Source organism: Schistocerca cancellata, chromosome 3, assembly GCF_023864275.1.
Source record: "Schistocerca cancellata isolate TAMUIC-IGC-003103 chromosome 3, iqSchCanc2.1, whole genome shotgun sequence".
Lineage (NCBI taxonomy): Eukaryota > Metazoa > Arthropoda > Insecta > Orthoptera > Acrididae > Schistocerca > Schistocerca cancellata.
The window spans coordinates 551,689,292-551,716,968 of NC_064628.1; the positions used below are offsets into that span (position 1 = coordinate 551,689,292).

Here is a 27,677-nt window from a genome sequence, read left to right on the forward strand (position 1 = left end):
TATTTGCAGTGATCCTCTACAGGGTGACTGAAGACAATCACAATGAAGAAGACCAGTGTAGGGACGATCAATGCATCAGTTTTATAGTTACTTCTACTACTTCATAACGAGGTGGGTTTATACGCAACAGGATTTTATTAAATTGCAATTTCCGAGGAAGCCAAAGCTATTATATGAGCTGACGTCATATTACTGAGCGAGATGATGCAGTGCTAATAATCTGCAAATTTATCCTCAAGCTGCGAAAAAGCCACTGAGTAAAATAGTGATCCGGGATGTGTAGTATAAATTTCCCTTATTTCTGTCAATGGTCCCAAAACCTTTTGACCCTTAGACTACCGGTTTCGGTCCATGATGAACATCTTTAGATCCCGGTGGTGATTTACTGCTTCAATTTACAGAGACTTTAGACTCTGTCATAAGACGCACATGGTATTAGTTTCACAAGCTGCGACATAGAGGCGGATTAAAACAGTGATCCATGAAGCGCCTTGCCTACGACAGAGTCAAAAGGCTCTGTAAAATGAAGCAGAAAGTCAGTACCAAGATCTTAAGATGGTTGTCGCTGGCCGAAACCGGTACTCTGAGGACGGAAACATTTTTTGATCATTGACGGAAACAGAAGAAATTTCACATTTATTCGGGAGGACGGTGTTTCAAAGAGCCGACTGGCCGACAAGATTTGTGTTTTCCAAGGTTTCCCTACATTGCTGAAGGTTCCTTCGGAGACAACGCAGTCGAATTTCCTTCTTCGTCCTTAGCCAGTCCGATCTTGTGCTCTGTCTCTAGCGACCTCGTCGTATACGAGGTATTAAACTCTAATGTTCTTTCTATTTAGCCGGCCGTTGTGACCGAGCGGTTCTAGGCGCTTCTGTCTGGAACCTCACGACCGCTACGGTTGCAGGTTCGAATCCTGTCTTTGGTATGGAAGTGTGTGATGTCCTTAGGTTAGATAGGTTCAAGTAGTTCTACGTTCTAGGGGATTGATGACCTCAAATGTTAAGTCCCATAGTGCTCAGAGCCATTTGAACCATTTTTGAACCTTCTATTTTTTTGATATTATGCTTCAACAACTTTAACTAGGACAGTGAATGAAAGTTTGATGGTGCATGGGAGTGGGCACTCGAAGGCTAGAGAGGCACAAACGACGCTAGCGATTTTTCAACTGATAGGGGCTCTGCTAGCACACCCCCGATTCTTTAGAGAACCGTACTCCTCTGTATAAAATGTCATATCTTCAGAACTATATTTCGTACAATGATACAATTTCGCAGGTACATTTAGTGGTACACATTGATACAGTCGGCAAAATGTGTTTCTAACAGAGTCAGTAGGAAAGTAGTAGTAAATTATCATCTCTAATGCTGCATGCCTGCTGCACCAGCATACCACAAGCAACTCTTTCTCACATGAGGTGTTCAGTATGCTCTCCGTGGGCATTGATACTTGCATCAACCCGCCGTCGTAGCGAATCTCGGTTGCACTGATGCATCCCAGGAGTATTACGCATAGTTTCGTAGCCTTCCATAATACGTGCAGGGAGACTGAATATCGTTTACTGGGGTTGCATACGCAAGGGCTTTCAATTGCCCACAAATAAAAGTCCACTGGACGTAGGTCCGTAGAGCGAGGAGGCCAGGCAATCGGTCCATATCTACCTGTCCATCTGTTAACCGAATCTGTTGTTTAGAAGCCAACACATTAGCACTAAAATCAGGAGGTGTTCCATCGTGCCTGAAGCACATGTTTTGTCGCACATGAAGGTACATACGCTAACCGATCATTCTCTACTAAATAAGGAAAATTTTGTTCGTTGATCCTGGGCTGAAGAAAGTGAGGACCTACCAAATAGTCACCAACAATGCCGATCCGAACACTGACAGAAAATCTTTGTTGATGACTTGCTTCAACAGTTGCGTGAGGACTGACGGCATCCCATACATGCCGATTGTGAAAATTTACAATCAGATCTCGTTGAAACGACGCCTCATCTGTGAACAGTACAACTGCACTAAAATTAGGGTTGACGCTTTGTTGAGTAAGCCATTCGCAGAAGAGTACCCTTGCAGGAAAATCAGCTCTGATAGATCTGTACACGCTATAAATGAGTGGATGCAACTGGTCCTCGTGTAATACAGTCACCTGGCCAAGGTTCAGTGTAGCAGCTACATATTTCGTACTGACCCTAGGGTCGTCGTCAACTGCATGAAGAACTGCCGCTTCCCGTTCGGCGTCCTCGTCCTTCGAGGCCTCCCCGGTCCCGAGTATCAGGTTCAAACGTCGCATGTTCCCTAACTCGACGATCAATGGTTTCAAACGTTTTCCTGTAGGGTTACCTTCGTCCTGGAAATCTTTCCCGGTACAAACGTTGAGGGTGAGCGCCACTGCCATCAGCTAATCCATACATCAAATGGGCATCTGGCATCTCTGCATTTGTGTAGATTGCCTTTGCAAGAGCCAAGTCTGTAGTTACATAGTAACCCCGTGTGCTTGCAACGGTCTACTGATCGCTGGACCATCTGATGTTACATGTAAACAAGCAATGACGTATGTCGCAGGGCAAGAGGGATGTGTAAAACAAAACACTGGCGGTGCACAGCGTAATCAAAAATCAACAAGAGTGCATGTTCCCCATGTTTCTAACGTTCTGTTCTTGTGTGTTTCCCATGATTAATGAGTTGGAGAAAATGAGTTGTAAAATGGAAGAAACCAATGTTCATATAATCTCTTCGTCTATGTGTCCTGCAGTTTGCGCAGAATATTTTTGTTAGGCCCTCTATACTAATTCATTCCAATAATGATTTATTGATGTTCTCATCATAAAATACAACTCTTCTGCGTATTTTGAAGTGTATAATATTACATTTTGGCCAATGGCCTTGCCGCAGTGGTAGCACCGGTTCGCGTCAGATCACGGAAGTTAATGGCTGTCGGGCACTTGAATGGGGGTGCACTCAGCCTTTGTGAGGCAAAATGAGGAGCTACTTGAGAAGTAGCGGCTCCGGTCTCGTAAACTGACATACGGCCGGGAGAGCGGTGTGCTGACCACACACCCCTCCGTATCCGCATCCAGTGACGCCTGTGATCTGAGGGTGACGCGGCGGCTGGTCGGTACCGTTTTTATAATATTACATTTCTGAGCCTTTAAAACAAATTTCCAATGGTCGCATCACACTGAAATCTTCTCAACAAATGACAGGGTGGTTGTGTAAATTTTTCTCAGACGGATCTTCATTATACAGTTCCTGACCAAAGGTATTCGGTCACCCTTACATAAAGTGGATGATACAAGAGGCGGACACACCTGCATTAAAGGAAGCGAGGCGTAATGCCTTGTTAAGCAGTAACAGTGGAATGGGTTGCCCCGGAAAGTGCAGTGACTCCGAACGTGCACTAGTCACTCAATATCACGTGATGAACAAGTCCAAAGGGGACATTTCAAAACTGGTACATCTAACCGAGTAGACTGCTCTGATGGTGAAGGAACAACTACAGCTAAAGCAAGATCAGGAAGACCTCTCATACTACCGGACAGGGACTGTTGAGCACTGATGGAGGTTGGTGGTAAAAAAACGCATAAAGTAAGAGGAAGGAATCACTCTTGTTAGTGCTACTAACAGTCGGGTTACCAAAATTACTGTGTGTGGGGATAATCGTGGGGCAGCTCGTCATAAGTCACACGTTTCAGAAGTCAAAGCTAAGGGATGCTTGGTGTAAAGGGTGACGCCACTGGACAGTTGGTGACTGGAAACGAGTGATTTGGAGTGATGAATCGCTTTGTATCCTGTGGCAATCTGTTGGACGTGTTTGGGTCTGGCGAATACATGGAGAACGTTACCTGCCATCATGAGTAGCGCCATCAGTGAAATATAGAGGAGGAGCTACTACGATATGATAGTGATTTTTGTGATTAGTTTTTGGTCCGCTTACAGCTCTTAAGAAGACGTTATATATGGAATGATATGAAAAATTTAACGACATTGTAGACTGAGTACAGTAGAGAGAGAATACGAAGTAGGTATTTGTAGCAGCATAACAATGCACCCTGTCACAAAACCGCATTTGTGAGGCAAAGGTTTTGGACATTAACATTTCTGAAATGGACTGGTTTGCCCATATCCTCGATCTGAGCCCAGTAGAACACCTTTTGGATGAGTTAGAACATCGTCTTCACTCCATAACGGAATGTCCGACATGATTTCTGCTCTTGAGGAAAAATGGGGTGACATTCGCTCACGTTCATTCACACATAAAAGTGAAGTGTTGACACACTCCTTTCTAGTCTCCACTATTAGTTGTCCGGATAGCTTAGATCAGTTATTTTAGATAAAGGCATCATTTGCAAATAGTGAAAGGTTATAATTGAGGTTATCTGCCAAGTCATCAATAGAAACCGGCGGATTAATGTTGCTATCGGAGCACAAAAATGCGAATATTTTCGCGTGGCGAAAGTTTTGAGAAAGGTACAATGAGGCAGAATCAGAGTCTTTTTAATAAACAGGAACAGATTCGCATGTTTTGTGCTCCGACAAGAAGATTTTTCCGTGGTTCTCTTCTTTTTTCATGCTGCAGCGGGGCCTTCTACTCATATGAAAAGAAATGTATAGGTCAGTAAAATTTAGTTCGTTACTTATGTGAAACTGAAATAATGTGAAATTAATTTTACACCTAATACAGGATTATACGTGCAGCACAATTTTTCATGTGCTTCAGTGCTACAACATTGGGTTTCCAGATGATAACGGAGACACTTTGCAGTATATTTCTCCTTGCTACGTCACTTTATAAACAGCGTTTTTGGTGCAAGTAAAGTAACATCGAAACTCTGTATCTTATAAACGGGTAAAGATATGAAGAAAATTTTCAAGATTGTTTTGGATCAGGATCTCAGGATTACATAGTAAAAATTACAGCAATTTTCTGTGTATAACCGTCTGGGATTCCGCGGCTGGGATTTGGTTCCCAAAAAATAAGTTTTTGGGGCGTTTCTTGATAACGGATAAATATTTTTGGAAACGGGGAAGTGGCTGTTCTAAATAAATGCCTAGACAATGTATTGTTAAAATCTGAGCAATTTTCTGCGGTTATTTATTATTTAAATTTCGCCTCATACTGGATTTTAAGTGTAAAAGTAGGGTAACTTTGATTGTCTATATTTTGGAAATGGTTAAAGATATCAAGAAAATTTTCAAATTATTTCAAGACTGCGATCTTAGGAATAAGAAGTAAAAATTTCAGCCATATGCTGTGCATAGCCGTCTCGGAATCCTCGGCTGCGTTTTGGTCCACTGGTGACGGCGAAAATATAGTAAAAAACAGTTTTTTGGAGTTTTCCAAGGAACCTCCCACGAAATAATGGTGCCTCTATAAGTCGTTAAGCCCATACTAGGCTATATCAAATGCAAGAAGAACCAACCGATTTGCTCTACTTGCCTAAGGAGGAGAAAGTGTGTAAAATTCGTACTTTCACTCCGTACTGTAGGAAACTAATACTAAGACGATGCTTCTGTAAGGCATATAAATGATCCCTAGCCAGAGGGATATCGGAAACACTTAGCCCTATCTTTTTACCACCAATAGAACTCGCGGTATGAGCACCGAAAAACACGTTTTTATGCGCGGCGTTTTGGAATATACTAGATACGCATGTTTTTGCATGCGTACCGACGAACAACAAGGGTGCCAACACACTTTCTTGTGGCTGAATAATATGTGGGAAAAAAAGTTGTGCAATTAGTTGGTGTCATTACGACATAATTTAAGTAGCAGTTACATAAAGAGTGTTTCACAATTCATGTTACACATTTCTAGAGGTTGAGAGGGGATCAGGTTTTACATAGAGACCCATGTCCAGAAACGGTTCGTTTCCTGTTATGGTAGGCTACTCACGTTCATGAATGGTGCGATGACCCGACGTCACGTGATGACCTCTGTTTCCATCTGCCTTGTTTTCATGCTTCCTGGCGATGCGTCCTTTGACAATACGGTGAGTAGTACTGCAGTAAATGGATGACTGAGTTCACGTTCGCAGACTACACCGATATGTTGTTAATTTACGAAAGGGAAGCTCAAAGTCTGTACCACGAATACTTTCCTAATCACGTGATTCCAAAAATGGTTGCGGGAAAGTGGGAAATTCACAAGCCATAGAGCAAACCTGGTGCCCCACGGAGGTGGCGCAATGTCGTAATGGAGGTGCTTCGTCTAGTTGAAGATAACTCATCGACGAGTACTCGAGTCATTGCATGTGATCTGCATGTATCTCACTCGCCTGTCTGGCGTGTTCTGCACGAACAGCAACTCCACCTGCATCACCCTCAGAAGGTACACGCAATGCTCCGTCGGATTGTGTGCAGCGTGTTAACTTCTTAGGGCCTACTTGATTTTTACACCGTTGTATGGATTTTCCTCAGTTTACAAGACGAATTTAGTTCATCGATGTAGCGCATTTCATCAGGGAAGGTGTTTTGAACCCTCGAAATAGCCACATCTGGAATCAACAAAACCCCAAAGGCACGTATAGGCAAAAATTTCAGCACCCTTCGGCATCATTGTCTGGGCAGGTATCTGCTGTGATCGTGTGATTGCGCCATACATGCTTCCTCTCCATCTAATGGGTGCCAGGTAACTTATCTTCCTTCAACTTGTGGCGCGGATTTTAGGAGATGTGCCATTGAACACGCGGCACGAGTTGTGATTCCAGCATGATGGCGAGCACTACATTTTGCAGTTGACACCCGAAACCATCGGAATGTTCTGAATGGGGACAGGTGGGTCAGTCAAGGTGGACCCGCATGACTGGCCACCAAGATCCCCAGATTTAACCTCTTTCGACTTTTTTTGTAGGGCTACATGAAGAGTCTTGTTTACGAGACCCATGTGCAGTCGGAGGAAGATTAAGTGCACAGATCATGGCTGCAGGAGCAGTGATTAACCATTCAGTAGGCATGTTGGACGGACTTTATACAAACTTATTGGCAGATACACTGTGTGCACCGAACTTGTTGGTGGTCCTATTGAACAGCTGTTGTAATATCACAGTAAACAGGAGTGAAATCTGCATTGCTTGTTTTTGTTGTAACATGGAAAAGGTTTCCGGTCATGGGTTCCCATGTAAAGGTTGATCTACTAAGTCCCCTCTATAACCTCTAGAATAGCGTAACACGAATTGTGAAACACCTTGTATAAAATACCAATAGGGAGTTAGTTAGTCAATCAGGTCGTGACTATGACGGCGGACGGTGTCGTTGGAAGCTCGAGGCAGCATTTCTACACTCCTGGAAATGGAAAAAAGAACACATTGACACCGGTGTGTCAGACCCACCATACTTGCTCCGGACACTGCGAGAGGGCTGTACAAGCAATGATCACACGCACGGCACAGCGGACACACCAGGAACCGCGGTGTTGGCCGTCGAATGGCGCTAGCTGCGCAGCATTTGTGCACCGCCGCCGTCAGTGTCCGCCAGTTTGCCGTGGCATACGGAGCTCCATCGCAGTCTTTAACACTGGTAGCATGCCGCGACAGCGTGGACGTGAACCGTATGTGCAGTTGACGGACTTTGAGCGAGGGCGTATAGTGGGCATGCGGGAGGCCGGATGGACGTACCACCGAATTGCTCAACACGTGGGGCGTGAGGTCTCCACAGTACATCGATGTTGTCGCCAGTGGTCGGCGGAAGGTGCACGTGCCCGTCGACCTGGCACCGGACCGCAGCGACGCACGGACGCACGCCAAGACCGTAGGATCCTACGCTTTGCCGTAGGGGACCGCACCGCCACTTCCCAGCAACTTAGGGACACTGTTGCTCCTGGGGTATCGGCGAGGACCATTCGCAACCGTCTCCATGAAGCTGGGCTACGGTCCCGCACACCGTTAGGCCGTCTTCCGCTCACGCCCCAACATCGTGCAGCCCGCCTCCAGTGGTGTCGCGAGAGGCGTGAATGGAGGGACGAATGGAGACGTGTCGTCTTCAGCGATGAGAGTCGCTTCTGCCTTGGTGCCAATGATGGTCGTATGCGTGTTTGGCGCCGTGCAGGTGAGCGCCACAATCAGGACTGCATACGACCGAGGCACACAGGGCCAAAACCCGGCATCATGGTGTGGGGAGTGATCTCCTACACTGGCCGTACACCACTGGTGATCGTCGAGGGGACACTGAATAGTGCACGGTACATCCAAACCGTCATCGAACCCATCGTTCTACCATTCCTAGACCGGCAAGGGAACTTGCTGTTCCAACAGGACAATGCACGTCCGCATGTATCCCGTGCCACCCAACGTGCTCTAGAAGGTGTAAGTCAACTACCCTGGCCAGCAAGATCTCCGGATCTGTCCCCCATTGAGCATGTTTGGGACTGGATGAAGCGTCGTCTCACGCGGTCTGCACGTCCAGCGCGAACGCTGGTCCAACTGAGGCGCCAGGTGGAAATGGCATGGCAAGCCGTTCCACAGGACTACATCCAGCATCTCTACGATCGTCTCCATGTGAGAATAGCAGCCTGCATTGCTGCGAAAGGTGGATATACACTGTACTAGTGCCGACATTGTGCATGCTCTGTTGCCTGTGTCTATGTGCCTGTGGTTCTGTCAGTGTGATCATGTGATGTATCTGACCCCAGGAATGTGTCAATAAAGTTTCCCCTTCCTGGGACAATGAATTCACGGTGTTCTTATTTCAATTTCCAGGAGTGTATTTAACGACTCGAGTACACTGAGAGAATTTTATCCAATGCTAGTGTCCGTCAGACAGGTGAGACGTTAAACGGCGCCCGCCCGCTCCGAGGCGTTTCACAGACAATTGAGCACAGCCGGGAGTCGTGTAGCAGACGTCGAGAACTCCGACGCCGGTGACGCAGGCGACGTGTGCGCGTCACGGGCGGCTCGTTTGTGCAGCGGGCCGGCGCCGTTACTCGCGCGGACGGCTGTTCAATTTGGCGCCGGCCCCACTGGCTCTCGCAGTCTTCATCAGGCGTTACGAGCGCCGCGCCACGTCTCTCCACTTTACCCTTGGCGCCGCGTCTAAGAATAAAACACGTCAACATAATTACGCGGGCAGGCGCGACAGGAGGAGTCGGCGCACGCGCACTGGCGCCGCTGGCGGACAGTTGCCGATCGCCGCGGCCCGTGGCGGTGCCGGCCGCCTTGTCTGCCGGCGGCGGCGTCGGCGTCGCCATCGGAACGCGTCACCACGCTGCGCGGACTCTGCTCGGCCGAGCGCGAGGGCCTCTATAGCCGTTCGTGGGTACTCCAGCAGCGCCACTCATCTTCCTCGCTTCTGATGAGTCGCCTCTCAGCGGGGCAATTAGGCAACAGAATCAACAAACTGACGAATTGTTTTTCTACTGCACGTATCCGACAGCTGCGTCGCCAAGACAGCTGGTATGTTTGTAATAAATAAGACTGCCGACGTTCCAATGGTTGCAGCGGCTTTACTCAGCTCTCATCCGCTTCTGATTAATCACTTCTCAGTGGTATTTACGTAGCAGATTCAACAAAGTAACAACACGTTTTTTTCCTCTGTCGTACGAACCAGACTGCTCCATGCGAGAGACAGTTTCAAGTCTCGGAGCGAAATAAATAACGTTCTGGCTGTTGGATTACACATCGTCAAAAAATCAAGCGAATTCACAATCTAATCTGGTAAACATGAAGCAGTCATATACCTACATTTTGGCAAAAAGGTGCGTTTTGCATATGTTGAAGTGAGAGGACGAAATAAACATATTTCGACTTGCATTTTCGGCTTACTTTACAGGCCATTGACATGTGTTGGCGCATTTAGTGCTAATTACACCAGGTGTTAGCTACTACAGACCTTCGTTGTTATCAGAGGACCTATCGCGGTGATTAATTGAGAAGACGGATGTAGTAGAGAATGTGGCAAGGAAAAATGCTGTTAGCCTCAGAGTGATCATTTCTGTCAGATACGTGGCAGTAATTGATCAGTGTGATCAGTTAATTACTTTGGTTTAGTGATCATTTAAGTTAACGTTGAAATTTACTGCCATGTATTAAATGCTGGTGTTGATACTCATTTTTATGAGGGTGGGCATTGCTTAAAAGACCTGGTGGAGGAGCGGACTCTGCCATTCCCATTGTTCTACGAAGGTGCCAGAACAGCTTCAATCACTTGCTGTTCTCCACGTTTGATGAGTGAGTGATTTTCTGCATTGACTTGGATTATTATGAGCTAGGTCTGGAATTGGTACAGGAGAGAAACAGAATCAGTAAATTGGGCATATTTTTAATTGCAATATATGCGAGTTAATCACGATTCTTCTATGGTTTGTATCTGTGAGTGCCACTGACGAATGGTGATGGTGTCAGGTTACTACTAATTTCTGGAAAAACTTGTTAAGATACTGGATTAAATGTTCTGGAGAACGCTGAAAGGATATGAGAGTCAAGGGCAGCCTGTAGAATGGGCGATATAATGAGTTAAGTGCTCTGGAGAACGATGGAAGGATATGAAAATCACTGGCAGAGTATATAATCGGCCATATCAGCGGAACGGATCTCCTGTAGCCGTCTTCTACTAGTAGTAGCTACCAGTGCACAGAGATTAGGTAATTCGGCGTGTGAGTTCTGTCGGAGGAATTTGAAGCGAGATAACTACGGGGAAGTTGAGTTTTGCGTCGAGGAAACAAAGGTGACGATCAAGATGGAGGACGCCTTGTTCGACAAACACCACCAGTTTGGAGACGCCAACAGTGAGAACGTTTCGACGGCAGGGAACGGCACGTGGGCGTACCTGCGGCACGACGTGATGCAGACGCGCGCCGTCCAGGCCGTGTTCGGGGTGGTCTACTGCGCCATCTTCGCGCTGGGCACGCCGGGGAACCTGCTGGTGTGCTACACGGTGTACCGCAACCGCGCCATGCGCACCGTCACCAACCTGTACATCTGCGCGCTGGCGCTCGCCGACGTGCTGCTGTGCGCGCTCTGCCTGCCCTTCACGCCGCTCTACACCTTCCTGGGCGGCTGGGTGTTCGGCGGCGCGCTCTGCCACGCCGTCGCCTTCTCGCAGTGCTTCAGCGTCTACGTGACGGCGCTGACGCTGACCGCGATCGCCGTCGACCGCTTCTACGTGATCGTGCACCCGTTCCGGCCGCGCATGCCGCCGTCGCACTGCCTCGCGGTGGAGGGCGGCGTGGTGGTGTTTTCGCTGCTGGCGACGCTGCCGTACGGCGTGTACATGGCCACCGACGAGGTGGAGGGCGTCAGCGTGTGCAACGAGGCGTGGCCGTCGGAGGCGGGCCGGCGCGCCTTCCTGCTGGCCACGTTCTGCCTGCAGTTCGTGCTGCCGCTGTCGGTGATCGCCTGCTGCTACGGCCTCATCGCGCTCTGCCTGGCCCGCCAGAGCCGCGCGCGGCCCGGCGCCAAGAGCTCGCGCCGCGAGGCGACCGAGCGCGAGCGCAAGCGCCGCACCAACCGGCTGCTCGTCGCCATGGTGCTGGTGTTCGCCGCCTGCTGGCTGCCGCTCAACGCCGTCAACATGGTCGCCGACCTGGACGAGGGCGCGGAGCGCTGGCGCTACTTCACGCTGTGCTTCTTCCTGGCGCACGCGCTCGCCATGAGCTCGGTCTGCTACAACCCGCTGCTGTACGCCTGGCTCAACGACAACTTCCGCAAGGAGCTGAAGCAGCTGGTGCCGTGCTGCCGCAGGCGCGTGGCCGCCGCCTCCTGCGGCACTACGTCGACGGCGGGCCAGTCGGCGCAGACGCTGCTGCAGACGTCCGCCTGCGCCGGCCAACACTTGCCGGATGTCGTCGCCGCAGACGCCGAGGCGCCCGCTCCGGCGCCCGCTGCCGTCTACACCGTCGCCGACGACCAAGTCCACCTCTCTGGCGTCAGCTCCGGCGGCACCGAAGAAGTCTCCTGCACTTAGGTGAGAAACCTTAATTTTCCGTGCTGCCTCAGGGCAAATAGCTGTTTACTTATAACGTCGATCATAAAATCCACTACAGCTGTGTGGTGTCACCGCCAGACACCACACTTGCTAGGTGGTAGCTTTAAATCGGCCGCGGTCCATTAGTACATGTCGGACCCGCGTGTCGCCACTGTCAGTACTTGCAGACCTAGCGCCACCATATGGCAGGTCTAGAAAGACGGACTAGCACTCGCCCCAGTTGTACGACGACTTTGCTAGCGACTACACTGACGAAGCCTTTCTCTCATTTGCCGAGAGACAGTTAGAATAGCCTTCAGCTAAGTCCGTGACTACGACCTAGCAAGGCGCCATTTGCCTTACAGTGATTGTAATTAACCGTATCTGGAGATAGTCTCACTTGTATCGTCAATAGCGATGTACCACAATGATGGAATAAAGTTAAGTATCCGAGGAGCTGCATACTTTTCTTTAGTGTATTCATAACTTCCTGTTCCAGACTTCACGCCAGTCGGCGTGTGTGTACGCGTGCCTTTCGGCTACTTCCGAGTGGCGTGGCTGTCTTGCTACGCCACAACAAGCTGTAAAAATTATTTATTGCTAAAAAGAAAAGCACCGCCCGGCTTCGCGTCGTGTGTCCCATCTTCAGGTTCCCATTAAAGTGTGAGTACACAAGCGATACATAACTAAAGTTAAAATAGATGACAATATTTCAAACTAGTGCATGCCTGGTACATGATATCCTGTGATGTAACGTACCAGGGACGCCTTTTCACAAATTTTAGTCCTACTTACACTACTGGCCATTAAAATTGCTACACCATGAAGATGACGTGCTACAGACGCGAAATTTAACCGACAGGAAGAAGATGCTGTGATATGCAAATGATTAGATTTTCAGAGTATTCACACAAGTTGGCGCCGGTGGCGACACCTACAACGTGCTGACATGAGGAAAGTTTCCAACCGATTTCTCATACACAAACAGCAGTTGATCGGCGTCGCCTGGTGAAACGTTGTTGTGATGCCTCGTGTAAGGAGGAGAAATGCGTACCATCACGTTTCTGACTTTGATAAAGGTCGGATTGTAGCCTATGCGATTTCGGTTTATCGTATCGCGACATTGCGGCTCGCGTTGCTCGAGATCCAATGACTGTTAGCAGAGTGTGGAATCGGTGGGTTCAGGAGCCTAATACGGAACCCAGTGCTCGATTCCAACGGCCTCGTATCATTAGCAGTCGAGACGACAGGCATCTTATCTGTAACGGCTGTAACGGATCGTGCAGCCACGTCTCGATCCCTGAGTCAACAGATGGGGACGTTTACGCGAACGGTTCGACGACGTTTGCAGCAGCATGGACTATCAGCTCGGAGGCCATGGCTGCGGTTACCCTTGACGCTGCATCACAGACAAGAGCGCCTGCGATGGTGTACTCAACGACGAACCTGGGAGCACGAATGGCAAAACGTCATTTTTTCGGATGAATCCAGGTTCTGTTTACAGTATCGTGATGGTCGCATCCGTGTTTGGCGACATCGCGATGAACGCACATTGGAAGCGTGTATTCGTCATCGCCATACTGGCGTATCACCCGCCGTGATGGTATGGGGTGCCATTGGTTACACGTCTCTGTCATCTCTTGTTCGCATTGATGACACTTTGCACAGTGGACGTAACATTTAAGATGTGTTACGACCCGTGGCTCTACCCTTCATTCGATCATTTCGAATCCCTACATTTCAGCAGGATAATGCACAACTGCGTGTTGCAGGCCCTGTACAGGCCTTTCTGGATACAGAAAATGTTCGACTGCTGCCCTGGTCAGCACATTCTCCAGATCTCTCACGAAGTAAAAACGTCTGGCCAGTGGTGGCCGAGCAACTGGCTCGTCACAAAACACCAGTCACTACTCTTGATGAACTGTGGTATCGTGTTGAACCTGCATGGGCAGCTGTACCTGTATACTCCATCCAAGCTCTATTTGACACAATGTCCAGGTGTATCAAGGCCGTTATTACGACCAGAGGTGGTTGTTCTGGGTAGTGATTTCTCAGGATTTATGCACCCAAATTGCGTGAAAATGTAATCACATGTCAGTTCCAGTATAATATATTTGTCCAATGAATACCCGTTTATCATCCGCATTTCTTATTGGTGTAGTAATTTTAATGGCCAGTAGTGTATATAACCTTTGTGGACTCACATTTTAACATGCACCTGAAGGTGGGGCATATGTCCCAAAACCAGGTAGTGCTTTTCTTTTTAGAAATAAATAATTTTTACAACTGTAGTGGTTTATGTCATTGACAATGAATGGCAGCTGTGGATGTCGCGTGAAGAGAAACGCGAGTACTGATAATGTTAACGTATTGGCTGTTCGCAACGGAAACTTCAGTCGACACCCTGCATTGCTGGTGCGTACAGTCTACGGACTGAGAGCGGTGACAACAGAAAAATCGTTAAATAATCATCGTAATTTCTGTTTGTAAATAAAAACCGTCTTTTCTCGCTACATAATCTTTTATTTCTTCCAGATGCGTTTCGCCTTTTACCTTGAGGCATCTTCAGCGGAATCTAGGATGGTAGAATTTTATTTTGATACGCGATATTTGCATATTATAAAACAGTTCACGCCTTGCTCTATTCATAAATCAGTGATTACTTCGAGTTTTCCGCGTCTTTGGTTGGCATGTGCGTTTTCCATCATCTGTTCCCATGCTGGAGTTCGCACTGTAACTTCACTATGGAAACATATCCTTTCTTCTTCACAATCTTCATATTCTTTGCGCCAATTACTGTTGGAGCACTGGTATTCTTCTGTCGTAATTATTTCATCGAAAACTGCGATCTACGAAAAGTGACAGAAGACTAATAGTCGTTTAAACGCATTAATCCACAATGATCCGGGCCAGTGCACTCTAGAACTGGCAAAGGTCACGAAATTTGATCATTGAACCATCTTGTTACATTTGCGTGCATTGGGAAGGTTAAAAATCGAGGTCTATGGGTCCACATGCTCTAAACCAAAATCACAAAAATCAGCTGAGGGCTATATGTGCATTTCTGCTTGCTCGTCATCAATAAGCTCATTAACAACACCAATTGATGACGAGAAATTGTGTCTTTATGGTAACATAAGGAAAAGAAAGGAATGGTTGAGCCCAAAAGTCAGCAGCCCGCAGTACAAAAGACTTGCGAGCGTCCACGAAACATAATGTGATGCATCTGGTAGAATAGTGACAGTGCGGTGATCTACGAGTTGTTTTCCCGAAATGCAACCACCGCTTATGACGTTTATTGTCATCGACTGAGACGTCTTGCAGGCGCGGTCCAAGAACAGCGACCATGAAGAGTGCGTGATGTGACGCTAATCCACGATAACGCCTCCTCGCAGTGTGCTAGACCGACAAAAAATACTATACAAGAGCTAGGCTGGGAAGTTTTTCCGCACCCACCTTATTCGCCTGATTTTACGTCCTAAAATTTTCATCTCTTCCGATCTCTGTTGAAAAACATTCAAGGAACTTCCTTCAAGGACGAAAATGCGCTACGAATGTGGATCGACGAGTGCTTCGCCTCAAAACCACGTAATTTCCTCAGTCGCAGAATACGATTTACATAAAAGATCTGATTGATGGTATTGACAACAGCATTAGACTGTTGGTGATTATGCTGTAGTCTACAGGAAAGTAGTATTACACGAAAGTTGTGAACAAATCAATGAGGATTTGCAGAAAATAAGTGCGTGGTGTAATGACTGGCAGTTATCTCTCAATATTAGTAAGTGTAACCTAATGCGTATAACAAGGCGAAAATCCCCATTAATGAACGAGTACAAAATAAATGCCTAGTCTTTGGAAGCGGTAACATCTGTCAAGTATCTGGGTGTGAGTATTCGAAATGACCTCAAATCGAATGATCAGATTACATAAGTAACGGGCAAGGCGAAGTCTAGATTGCGGTTTATTGGTAGAATCCTGTAGCGATGCAGTCCTTCAACAAGGGAAATTGCTTACAATATGTTAGTTCGTCCAGTCTTGTTGTTCGTATGTATGGGACCTGACCAGTTGGGTCTCATTTAAGAGATTGAGCAGATCCAAAGAAGAACAGCAAGATTCGTGACTGGTACATTTAGCCATCGCGAGAGCGTTACAAATCTCATAGAAAGTTTGAAGTGGGATACACTTGCAGATAGACGGGGCGCTGAACGGAAGGGGCTGCTCACTAGATTCCGAATTCCGATCTTCGCCGAGGATGTAGAGCATATATTATTACCACTAAATTTCAATCGCTCAATGATCACCACTCAAAGATAAGGGTAATTAGAGCTCGTACAGACGCGTTCAGACAGTCGTTTTTCCCTCGTGCGATCCACGAGTGGAACATAGGGGGGGAATATGACTTTGGTGCGAATTGTGCCCTCCGCCACACACCGCTTGGTAGCTAGTGGAGTATATATATGTAGATGTAGAAAAGTTACCCTAGCTTTAGCAGACTGTTACAAGTAGCGAAGGAGAATATATTATCGATGACGGAAGTCTCTGTTTTGTATATCTGTTATATTTATTGAACTTGTGGGAAAATGCTACAAACGTACGGGCCGTCCTAAATAAAAAACGGCATCACAAAATCACCAAAAGCTACTGTGGGAAGTGGGCATCCTGGAGCGTATGAGATTACTGAATAAGGACAGTAGAGTAATTTTCAGAAGCTGACCAGTGCGACAGATTTATTGAGAAAAATTTCCACTGTGGCGCCGTGGAGTCCACCAACGGACTGAGGGGCATGTTCCCAAGGCAGGGATGGAAAGCCACGTCTGCATGGGTCGAGGGCTGGCTGTTAAGACAGACCGATGTCTGTACCTGCTCTGGCCAGTCCGCCCTGCGCCCCACGTGACTGTCTGGAGCCCTCTGATAGGTTACTTAAGCGTACTTTAGAAGCGGAACTCGGTCAGCGACGCTTTACCGATGCGTCACCCCATCATTATTACTGACTGTGTATTAAGTGTCCACGTGAACAAGGAGTAGGTTGGCGGTGGCATCGGGTAGTATCCAATACCTTATTAGTCCAAGTCCGGACACCGCTCTTCACTAAACGCATTAACTCCGTACAGAGAACGCAAACTGAAAAAGTAAAAAATTTTGATTGAAAAAATGAAGCTTCTCCTTGTAGTGGACTGACCCGACAGCCAATCCACTAGGACTTGTAGCCGAATAGCACGCGATTAAGCTCACGCAGGCTGGCGTGAGGTCTGGAACAGGTCAGAGAAATAAGACTAGCCAAACAAGAGTAACTGGTAGAATACTTAACTTTAATCCACAATTGGTGAACATCGCTCTTGTTGATACATTATATAATCTCAATATAAACTGGTCATGGCGCCTTGCTAGGTCGTAGCAAATGACGTAGCTGAAGGCTATGCTAACTATCGTCTCGGCAAATGAGAGCGTAGTTGTCAGTGTAGCATCACTAGCAAAGTCGTCTGTACAACTGGGGCGAGTGCTAGGAAGTGTCTCTAGACCTGCCGTATGGCGGCGCTCGGTCTGCAATCACTGACAGTGGCGACACGCGGGTCCGACGTATACTAGCGGACCGCGGCCGATTTAAAGACTACCACCTAGCAAGTGTGGTGTCTGGCGGTGACACCACACTCCCATTATTCTGCTTGTCCACCATTCACACTATTGTAATGTGAATTTATTGACCAACAAACTGTCAACCGACCATCTTCAGGTTAGAAATACCATTACATGAAGATTCATTGCAGTGACGTACGTCATTATTATGCTGCAATTGATGATAATTGTGTTCTTGAAGACAAGAAACCTTCCTTTTAACGTGATATAATGATAGTACTCACTTGCAGATAGTCAGTTGACCCAAAATGGTTGCCGGCCGTTGAGGCCGAATGGTTCTAGGCGCTTCAGTCCGGAACCGCGCTGCTGCTACGGTCGCAGGTTCGAATCTTGCCTCGGGCATGGATGTGTGTGATGTCCTTAGGTTAGTTGGGTTTAAGTAGTTCTAAGTCTAGGTGACTGATGACCTCAGATGTTAAGTCCCACAGTGCTCAGAGCCATTTGAACCATTTTGAACCCAAAATGGTTGTCAATAAACAGATACGCATTACAGCAGCGCTTGGTGGTTTCGTGATGCCGTTCTTTACACAAACGTCGGTGAAAGGTCCGGAGACACAAACCAAAACGCTATACATTAACAAGTTGCCACGAAAATCACAAAAAAATTGTACTGATCATATTGGTGTACCTTGTAATGATAGGGTCTTCTTGCCACTAAAATATATTAAAGAAACTAGGTACTATGCGATAGGTTTTCTGTGCTGGATAGCGTGGGTGCTGCGAGCGCCTAGCCGTGCCACTTGCAGATCAAACACCTCCGGGCCAGAACGCCGGTGCAGGTGGGTTTCCATGAGAAGCAACGACATCTGACGGTAATCCCAGGGAGTGACTAGAAAAGGCAGCGCGCCAAATACTGTCTCAGGATCGAAATAATTGGAGTAATATATCAACAGTTTAACATTTAGAATAGGGAAATAGTTTTTCGATGAAGTCTGACTGAGGCATGAAGGCCACGATTTGATACAAACAAATATTAAGAAGTAATAGGAAAGTTGACAGGCCGCTCTACGACTGGCTGGTACTTCTGATTTAAAGGTACGTGCCGTCTGTCCGCACTCTTCTGTCACATCGTTGGAAGGCGTGGTAAAGTACACAGCTAGCGGACAACTGGTGGCTTTGACTTCTCATAAAGTCTTGGTGGATTAAAGAAGACTGAGTGGTAAGCCATTTTGGCAGTTTATAACGCTGTGGAAATTCGTTTCCGCCCGAAAAACGTAAGACATACTTCTGTGAGACTTTTGTGAACAGAATTACCTTGGGGCACGTGTTAACACCAGCAGCGTATTAGAAGTACTGATGTTTCGAACACTTCGCTAACGCTTTTCTAAAGGCGTTAGTAACGGAGCTTACTTTAACATAAGTAATCACATGTTTTATTGGAGTTCTTATACTCCCAGTATCTGGTCATAGCACTAATTCTGCACAGTGAAATTTTTTCCCTGCGTGGAGTCCAATTACAATTCATTTGTGGAAGTACTGTTCATCAAACTAGAATCGTAACCTTCATTATATACTTCAATATTCACCATATAGCTTCCATTCTATTCTTACATTAATTTCTTGAAATGGTGCACGAACACCTTTTTTCCTTCAACAAATGCTGGCAACTTACTAGCATTTTACAACGTATCTGAGTATGGCATTTCTATATGCCCCTTCTTTACCTGTGAGTTTACAGTCACCAATGCAGTTCTCCGTTTCTCACAACCATTTGAGAAAGCTAAGAAAACCATACGATATGTACGCGATTTGCACTATTCAGACATTATATCCATCAAGAAGTCGGTGTAAATAGTTGTTGTAAATTCCAAGTTTATACATACAACAGCAGCAGCAGCAACAACAACAAAAAGATATTTCAAACAAGTGTGAAATAACAGAAGGTTGCTTTCAGAAGTGAGCAAAAGTGTCTTCATATTTACAGTTTGCGTGTTCGGAGAAGATAATGAGTTCTCAACCAAAAAGAGTGAAGTTTTAATATTTGTTGTAGAAACTGAAACCATCATAATGTTTAGGGTAAAATTTAACATAGTTCGCACGAACACGAGAGTAATACGATAGCAAGGAATAAATAATCGGGTCTGTCTTAGTAGCGTCCAAAATTTTACCGTTTAGTGCAGAGTAAAAACGAAATACTGGACTAATTTTAAGAACATAACAGAGATCGTCAGAAGAGCATTCACCATGACACAATATTTTTTTCTCACGTAATTATGTTCATATTTTAAGTTAAAAATTGGGACGGGCCTTTGTCAGAAATGACCGATGTTAGAGTATTTCTGTGTCCCTCGTAAGCACCGTAATATAATATGTCATACGTCCAATTTAAAATGAATTTGGCTTATTGGTGAATTTAAATAGGCTCTTCAGCCAGCTGTACTATGTCTAAAGGGAAAATGGACTCAAAACTATTGCTGAAAAGGAAGAAATTTCTGATTAGATCTAAAGATCAGTATTTATTAATAATAATGCGAAAGTCAGTGCGTCAGTATAATATTTTTGTTCAGAGAAGATTCGTCCACGTTTGGCTGCATATAAACGGGAAAGCATTTCTCGAAACACACCGTGAAAAATATAAATAACCGAAAATCGTGACTGGTAGCAGAAAAGGTATCAAATTTCACTGAATGAGGTTTCAGCCTATGGTATTAGCAAACCGCGTTTCCTCGTTAACATACCAATTTCTTTTCATTCCATAAATACTCTATAACCAGGGGTGCAGTGAATCGACAATTATATCTCATTTCACAAAATACATTTCGGTTCAAGCAACGAAATATTCTCATTTTTCCACTACCGTCATCGAAACTATGTGCGATATGTGCAGGATAGCCAGCACTAAACAAAAACGCATCAGTGAAATGTGCATGGAAGTTACACAGCGCACTGTAAACCGTAGCAGTACCAACTATTTACGAAGTTTATATTAAAACGCAAAGCAGGTATGGCGCCGGAGAAATTCATTGTAATAACTGCTGCGACATAAATAAACTTTATGTATTTATTTCCTCACAGCGAGACCGAAGAAACTAACATTCGGAGAAAGCGTACAACCCGCTCTGTATCTGAACTTTTCTTATGCCTAGTGTCATTGTCATACTTCCAAACGAAACACAGTCTAGCTCGCTCACGAAACGATCATCCCTGATACGTGAGAAAATGTTGAATTGCTGAAAGGCAATAGATTACACTAATGTGAGGAAGAAAATAGTACAGTCTCCTCCGCAAAAAAAAGCCAAAAAACATGGAAAATGCCAAGAAATTTTCAAACTGAGATCACACTTGTCTACACGATTCCTGATGAAATTGTTACGCGTAAATCGTTATACTGATGCTATGTAAATCATTGGTCCACTTGGTGGCACTACTGAACGCATCTCCTGTTTGCCGCCTTATCGATATACCAAACGACTACGGTACATATCAGCATCGTCGAAGAAATACACTCCTGGAAATTGAAATAAGAACACCGTGAATTTATTGTCCCAGGAAGGGGAAACTTTATTGACACATTCCTGGGGTCAGATACATCACATGATCACACTGACAGAACCACAGGCACATAGACACAGGCAACAGAGCATGCACAATGTCGGCACTAGTACAGTGTATATCCACCTTTCGCAGCAATGCAGGTTGCTATTCTCCCATGGAAACGATCGTAGAGATGCTGGATGTAGTCCTGTGGAACGGCTTGCCATGCCATTTCCACCTGGCGCCTCAGTTGGACCAGCGTTCGTGCTGGACGTGCAGACCGCGTGAGACGACGCTTCATCCAGTCCCAAACATGCTCAATGGGGGACAGATCCGGAGATCTTGCTGGCCAGGGTAGTTGACTTACACCTTCTAGAGCACGTTGGGTGGCACGGGATACATGCGGACGTGCATTGTCCTGTTGGAACAGCAAGTTCACTTGCCGGTCTAGGAATGGTAGAACGATGGGTTCGATGACGGTTTGGATGTACCGTGCTCTATTCAGTGTCCCCTCGACGATCACCAGTGGTGTACGGCCAGTGTAGGAGATCGCTCCCCACACCATGATGCCGGGTGTTGGCCCTGTGTGCCTCGGTCGTATGCAGTGCTGATTGTGGCGCTCACCTGCACGGCGCCAAACACGCATACGACCATCATTGGCACCAAGGCAGAAGCGACTCTCATCGCTGAAGACGACACGTCTCCATTCGTCCCTCCATTCACGCCTGTCCCGACACCACTGGAGGCGGGCTGCACGATGTTGGGGCGTGAGCGGAAGACGGCCTAACGGTGTGCGGGACCGTAGCCCAGCTTCATGGAGACGGTTGCGAATGATCCTCGCCGATACCCCAGGAGCAACAGTGTCCCTAATTTGCTGGGAAGTGGAGGTGCGGTCCCCTACGGCACTGCGTAGGATCCTACGGTCTTGGCGTGCATCCGTGCGTCGCTGCGGTCCGGTCCCAGGTCGACGGGCACGTGCACCTTCCGCCGATCACTGGCGACAACATCGATGTACTGTGGAGACCTCACGCCCCACGTGTTGAGCAATTCGGCGGTACGTCCACCCGGCCTCCCGCATGCCCACTATACGCCCTCGCTCAAAGTCCGTCAACTGCACATACGGTTCACGTCCACGCTGTCGCGGCATGCTACCAGTGTTAAAGACTGCGATGGAGCTCCGTATGCCACGGCAAACTGGCTGACACTGACGGCGGCTGTGCACAAATGCTGCGCAGCTAGCGCCATTCGACGGCCAACACCGCGGTTCCTGGTGTGTCCGCTGTGCCGTGCGTGTGATCGTTGCTTGTACAGCCCTCTCGCAGTGTCCGGAGCAAGTATGGTGGGTCTGACACACCGGTGTTAATGTGTTCTTTTTTCCATTTCCAGGAGTGTATTTAACGGAGTTCTTTGAACTGGAGCAGTGTTGCTCATTATAATTTCAATTTCCTTGATGCTCCATAGAAATCAACATTTTTTTTCACTCTGCCAGATACAGAAATGTGAGTCCGCAGCTCGTGGTCGTGCGGTAGCGTTCCCGCTTCCCACGCTCGGGTTCCCGGGTTCGATTCCCGGCGGGGTCAGGGATTTTCTCTGCCTCGTGATGACTGGGTGTTGTGTGATGTCCTTAGGTTAGTTAGGTTTAAGTAGTTCTAAGTTCTAGGGGACTGATGACCATAGATGTTAAGTCCCATAGTGCCCAGAGCCATTTGAACCAGAAATGTGAGTGTGTACTGATATGCAGATGTAGATTTCGTTTGATTGTTTATCTGATCTGGAAACTTACATTCTTGTTGTCAGTGTTTTTGGGATCGATGGTGGTATAAGCCTAGTTCGTTCTTGTTACCCAACAGTTTAAACAGCCTAGTATAACGGCTTTGACCTGAACACCGTATTTAACGAGTGTCAAACAGTCAACACAGTATCGCTCGTTCATTGCAGCCACTGTATATTGTGATTGGATGCAAGATTTCTTCCAGAGTAGACGGCATTATGTCACTTTAGAATGACACCGAACGATCATAAGATCGATACTTTCCATTCTGCTGAAAACTCTTTGAGAAATTCACTACGTTTTGGAGAAGATTAACTCTTCGCACATCAACTGTCACCTATTTCCAAACACAAGCATATTAATTGCAACCTGATTAAGAAGATGAGTCGGCTGGAGTGGCCGAGCCGTTCTAGGCGCTACAGTCTGGAACCGCGCGACCGCTACGGTCGCAGGTTCGAATCCTGCCTCGGGCATGGGTGTGTGTGATGTCCTTAGGTTAGTTAGGTTTAAGTAGTTCTAAGTACTAGGGGACTGATGACCTCAGGTGTTAAGTCCCATAGTGCTCAGAGCCATTTGAACCATTTTTTAAGAAGATGCAATGCTCATGTAATGATTCTGAGCAACATCAATGAAAACTAACTTAGTGTCACTGCCCACTTTTCAACTATTTCTAAGTGGGAGATTCCCGGTTCGATTTCGAGTGAGCGCTGAAAATATTACTGTGACGGTAAACACTGGAACAGCGTCCACTCAGGCTCGCGAGGTAAAATGAGGAGTTGTTTCCTAAAATAAGCAACCAAACTGGCAATCATGTCGCTGGAGTGACCTCATTTCGCAAGGCGTGTATCAACTTGGAACTCACAGAAACTTTTATTTATATTGGCTAAACCTGCTGTGGACCGTCCTAGAATTATAGCCCCGTCTCTCCGTTTCTCCCTTCTCCGCCCTTCCAGTTACTTTAGTGGCCTTATTCGTTCAGAGTCCCGTTGTAGCAATCATCAGTTGCTCTCCTGTAATGGTGATTTCGCTACAAATCTTGGTCCCCTAACTCACAAATCAACCACACATATTAGTGCAGTAACAGTATTAACAATTTTCATTCATAATGTTGTCTTTGAACGACAAAGTTGTTATCTTTGTGTAATCTTAAGGTCACAGTTATCACACATAGGAATTCTGTTGCTTCTCGCAGTTGTTATTGTAAACTGTAAATGCTGGCAGTTACTGCTTCTCACTCTACTCTCCTTTTCTCATAACGATGGAGAAAAGAATTGACTTTATGCTGCAGTCTGTAGTTGCTTCGTATAACCCGACAAAACGGGCATATCGATATGTCTATAACCCCACAGGCAGAAACTGTAGTGCTGTTTTTCCCGAGGGAAATTTTGTCATAACAAACTGGCAAAAATAGCATTTTAGAGCAGTTTACGAATTGGAAGCCTGTAACGGGGTGTATTAACAGATCAGAATAAATAATTGAAATCATAGTAATATTCACCACGATTTATTGAAGTAGCTATGAAAAACGATCCTTTTTAAAACGAAGAAAAATGTCAATCCAAAACATAGTAATTCAAATTTAAGAGTAACATCATGTACGCAGAGACTTCGGAACGTAAGTTACGCAAGTCCTTCCGCACTAGGACCATTACACAACCATAGTGCCGCTTTGTCATGAGAGAGCACGTGTTCCGGGCTTCTACCAGACAGGGTTCTGCTGCGGTACGCATAACAGGTACATCACTGTGTGCGAGTAAATGGAGCAGCAAATTGAAATGTACTCCAAAGCTGAAGTACGCTATCAGTAAAATTCTTGTTTCACTCAGAATCACCGTGAAATTCTGCCGGTATGTGCACCAAACGAATTGTTGCGTCCGTCCGAAGTGAAGTGTTGCCATCCCCATTCGCTCTGACACTCCACCGTAACTCGTTCATCTCGACAGCGTCGATTCGCGCACTTTGTCTCTCGTTCATTCTCCGACACTCTGAGCCATATGTCAGAATGCTTTCAACCACAGCACTTAAAACTACTTTCTTTGTTCATCTGGATATGTGCCGGCTCCAAAAGATACCAGTTAATGATCTGATAGCCACCCTCGCTCGACTTATCCTGTGGGGTGTGTCCACATCACACTGTTCAGTGTTATCGATTAGCGAACCCAGATACTCGAATCTAGATGCTTGAAAACTTCCACGTTTCTTACCCGGCGAAACTCAAAATCCAAATCCTCGCCGTGCCTAGTTTTAACAACAAGATATTTTGTTTTATCCACATCGACTGTTAATCCTTATTGTTTATAAGTATCCATCAACTTTCTGTTGCAATATAAGACAGCATTCTTATCTGAAGCCACAAGTACTTGATCGTTGGCAAACAGTGATGAAAGCAAACTTAGTTGCTGAGCTCTCGCATCCAACTTACGCATTGTTTATTCCAGTAACCAAGGACAACATCTAAATATAACTCAAAGTTGGTGGCACAGGACATCCTTGCCTTAATCCTGTACTTGTTTTTAAACTTTCCGGTGTCTTACAACAAACCTTCACAACTACCGTGCATTCACCAAACTTTATCGCCAATTCTATTAAATAACCATCCACTCCCGCCTTTTCTAACAATGTGCATAGTAACCTCCAAATTTTACCTGTTTTTATTTCAAACACAATGTTTTCCCAAGTAATCACCCTTAAAATGGAAGTTTTAAATAATTTTATTGGCTAATTGGTATCCACCTACACATCATGTTATAGAAGCTACACTCAGAATTTAGTTTTAAAATACAACTTTCGGTACTGAGTGAAACAAAATATTGAGCTTGTTTTCTAATCGGGAGGTTCGAGTCAGGTTTTTGATCAACGTCAGTTTTGAAAATGATAGCCTTTCGCCCTGTTCGTGGTTATAAATGAAAGATTATATTATTAAGGGAAAAAACCTTTGGCATTTTGTGGGGCCTAGTTTGGATGAAATGAGGTACAGAGAAAGCTCCCAAATTTCCGCTGACCATTCTTCTGCCAAATCAAGTGCCACGTGTCCCACTGAGTGCCACCGGGAATTTGACGGGAGGCAGCGCGAATTTCGAGAGACAAAAATTCATTTAATTCATTTCAGCTGCCCACCAAAAATTTCTTACGAATAAGTACATACAAACCAATATTTTAAGACTGTAAGATGGCCACACTACAGTATTAAATCAGGGACTCCAGAATGAAATTTTCACTCTTCAGCGGAGTGTGCGCTGTGATGAAACTTCGTGACAGGTTAAAACTGTGTCCGGACCGAAACTCGAACTCGCCGGGACCTTTCCTTTCCGGGGGCAAATGCTCTCCCATCTGAGCTACCCAAACACGACTCACGACTCGTCCTCACAGTTTTAATTCCGCCAGTACCTCGTCTCCTACCTTCCAGACTTCATAGAAGCTTAGATGGTAGAGCACTTGCCCGCAAAAAGCAAACATCCCGAGTTCGAGTCTCGGTCCGGCACACAGTTTTAATCTGCAAAAAAAAAAAAAAAAAAAAAAAAAAAAAAAAGTTCAAATGTGCGTGAAATCTTATGGGACTTAACTGCTAAAGTCATCAGTCCCTAAGCTTACACACTAGTTAACCTAAATTATCCTGAGGACAAACACACCCACCTATGCCCGAGGGAGGACTCGAACCTCCGCCGGGACCAGCCGCACATTTTAATCTGCCAGGAAGTTTCAAAACAGAGACTTTTTATTTAAAAATATGTAATGGGGAGTGTCTGTGGAGTCGCCCCTAGGCCACAGCATAGGCGTCTACCGCGTAAATGCGGCTCCTGGCTGCAGTCTTCTCCCCCCCCCCCTCTCTCTCTCTCTCTCTCGCTCTCTAGCTCAGTGTGCTGCTTTAGTCGAACACCCTACCTAGTGACGCCATCTTAATATCTCATCAGTGTGACCTACTCTGCAGTTTAGCATATCAGGGACAGGCGATAACCCACCGGTCACTGTGTGTGTGTGTGTGTGTGTGTGTATGTGTGTGTGTGCACTTAGTGAGACAGTCACCACGGAGCCGATAACGCCCGTAAGCCGAGTTTCGTGTGGCCGCCTACGCTGCTCACGAGGGCGGGCAGCACACTGCCTGCAACAGCGGGCGGTTCCAGTCTGTTGTATCGGACGCGCTCCGCTGCCAACACCTGTTGCTGGCAGTTGACGTGCGTTATGCAACAGCTTCCAGAGCGCTCGCTGGACGGAAAAAAAACCAACTGAACCTGTGTTTCCGCTAAATACAGACGCGAGTACAACTGTTAATCGGATTCATATAAAACTGTGCAAATCTGCGTCTAGATTGTGCTACACTGTAGAGTGGCCATAGAAATCTCTTTTACCAGTATTGCACTATCCGCTCATTGAATAAAAGTGTATTCCAAACTGAGACCAATATGTTGTCGTTATGAACATTGCAGAACACTTTTTTGAGTGATGGTTTTCATCAGGCCTTGTATTAGAGTTCAAATAATTCCGCTGATACATGATGAGATAACTAACACAGGACACCCAAAATATTTTTATTTGTTTATTTAATCTGATCTGATAGGACCATCAAACCCTCTCTTACATCGGACTAAGGTTTCACACGTACAGTACATTTTGTAATTGGGCTGCTTCTGTGTTGGCAGCGCTTTGCAATGGATCTCTGACTGCGCTTTCTTTGTAAGAGACTCTACGGCTGGTTGGGCTCGTTGTTGGAAGTTAATCGCCAGTAGTGTTGGCAGTTGGAAGTTAGCCACCAGCAGTGATGGAAGTACCGGGTGATCAAAAAGTCAGTATAAATTTGAAAACTTAATAAACCACGGAATAATGTAGATAGAGAGGTAAAAATTGACACACATGCTTGGAATGACATGGGGTTTTATTAGAACCAGGCGCTTCAACCCATATTGCTA

General features: G+C 46.2%; 1 protein-coding gene and 1 long non-coding RNA gene across 2 annotated transcripts in view; both read left to right on the forward strand.

Moving 5' to 3' along the window:
* Positions 1–9,205: 9,205 nt before the first annotated feature.
* LOC126176423 (prolactin-releasing peptide receptor-like) lies at positions 9,206–11,693 on the forward strand (the record flags this gene model as incomplete). The annotated part of the gene is made up of 1 exon (XM_049923579.1): positions 9,206–11,693. A coding segment is annotated over exon 1 (1,029 nt), but the record flags the coding sequence as incomplete, so codon positions are not given.
* A 57-nt stretch (positions 11,694–11,750) lies between these two features.
* The window catches only part of LOC126176797 (uncharacterized), a 439,104-nt gene continuing 423,177 nt past the window's right edge, over positions 11,751–27,677 (forward strand). The window contains exon 1 of the long non-coding RNA XR_007535660.1: positions 11,751–11,891. This is a non-coding gene — a long non-coding RNA (uncharacterized LOC126176797). The remainder of the gene's footprint in view (positions 11,892–27,677) is intronic.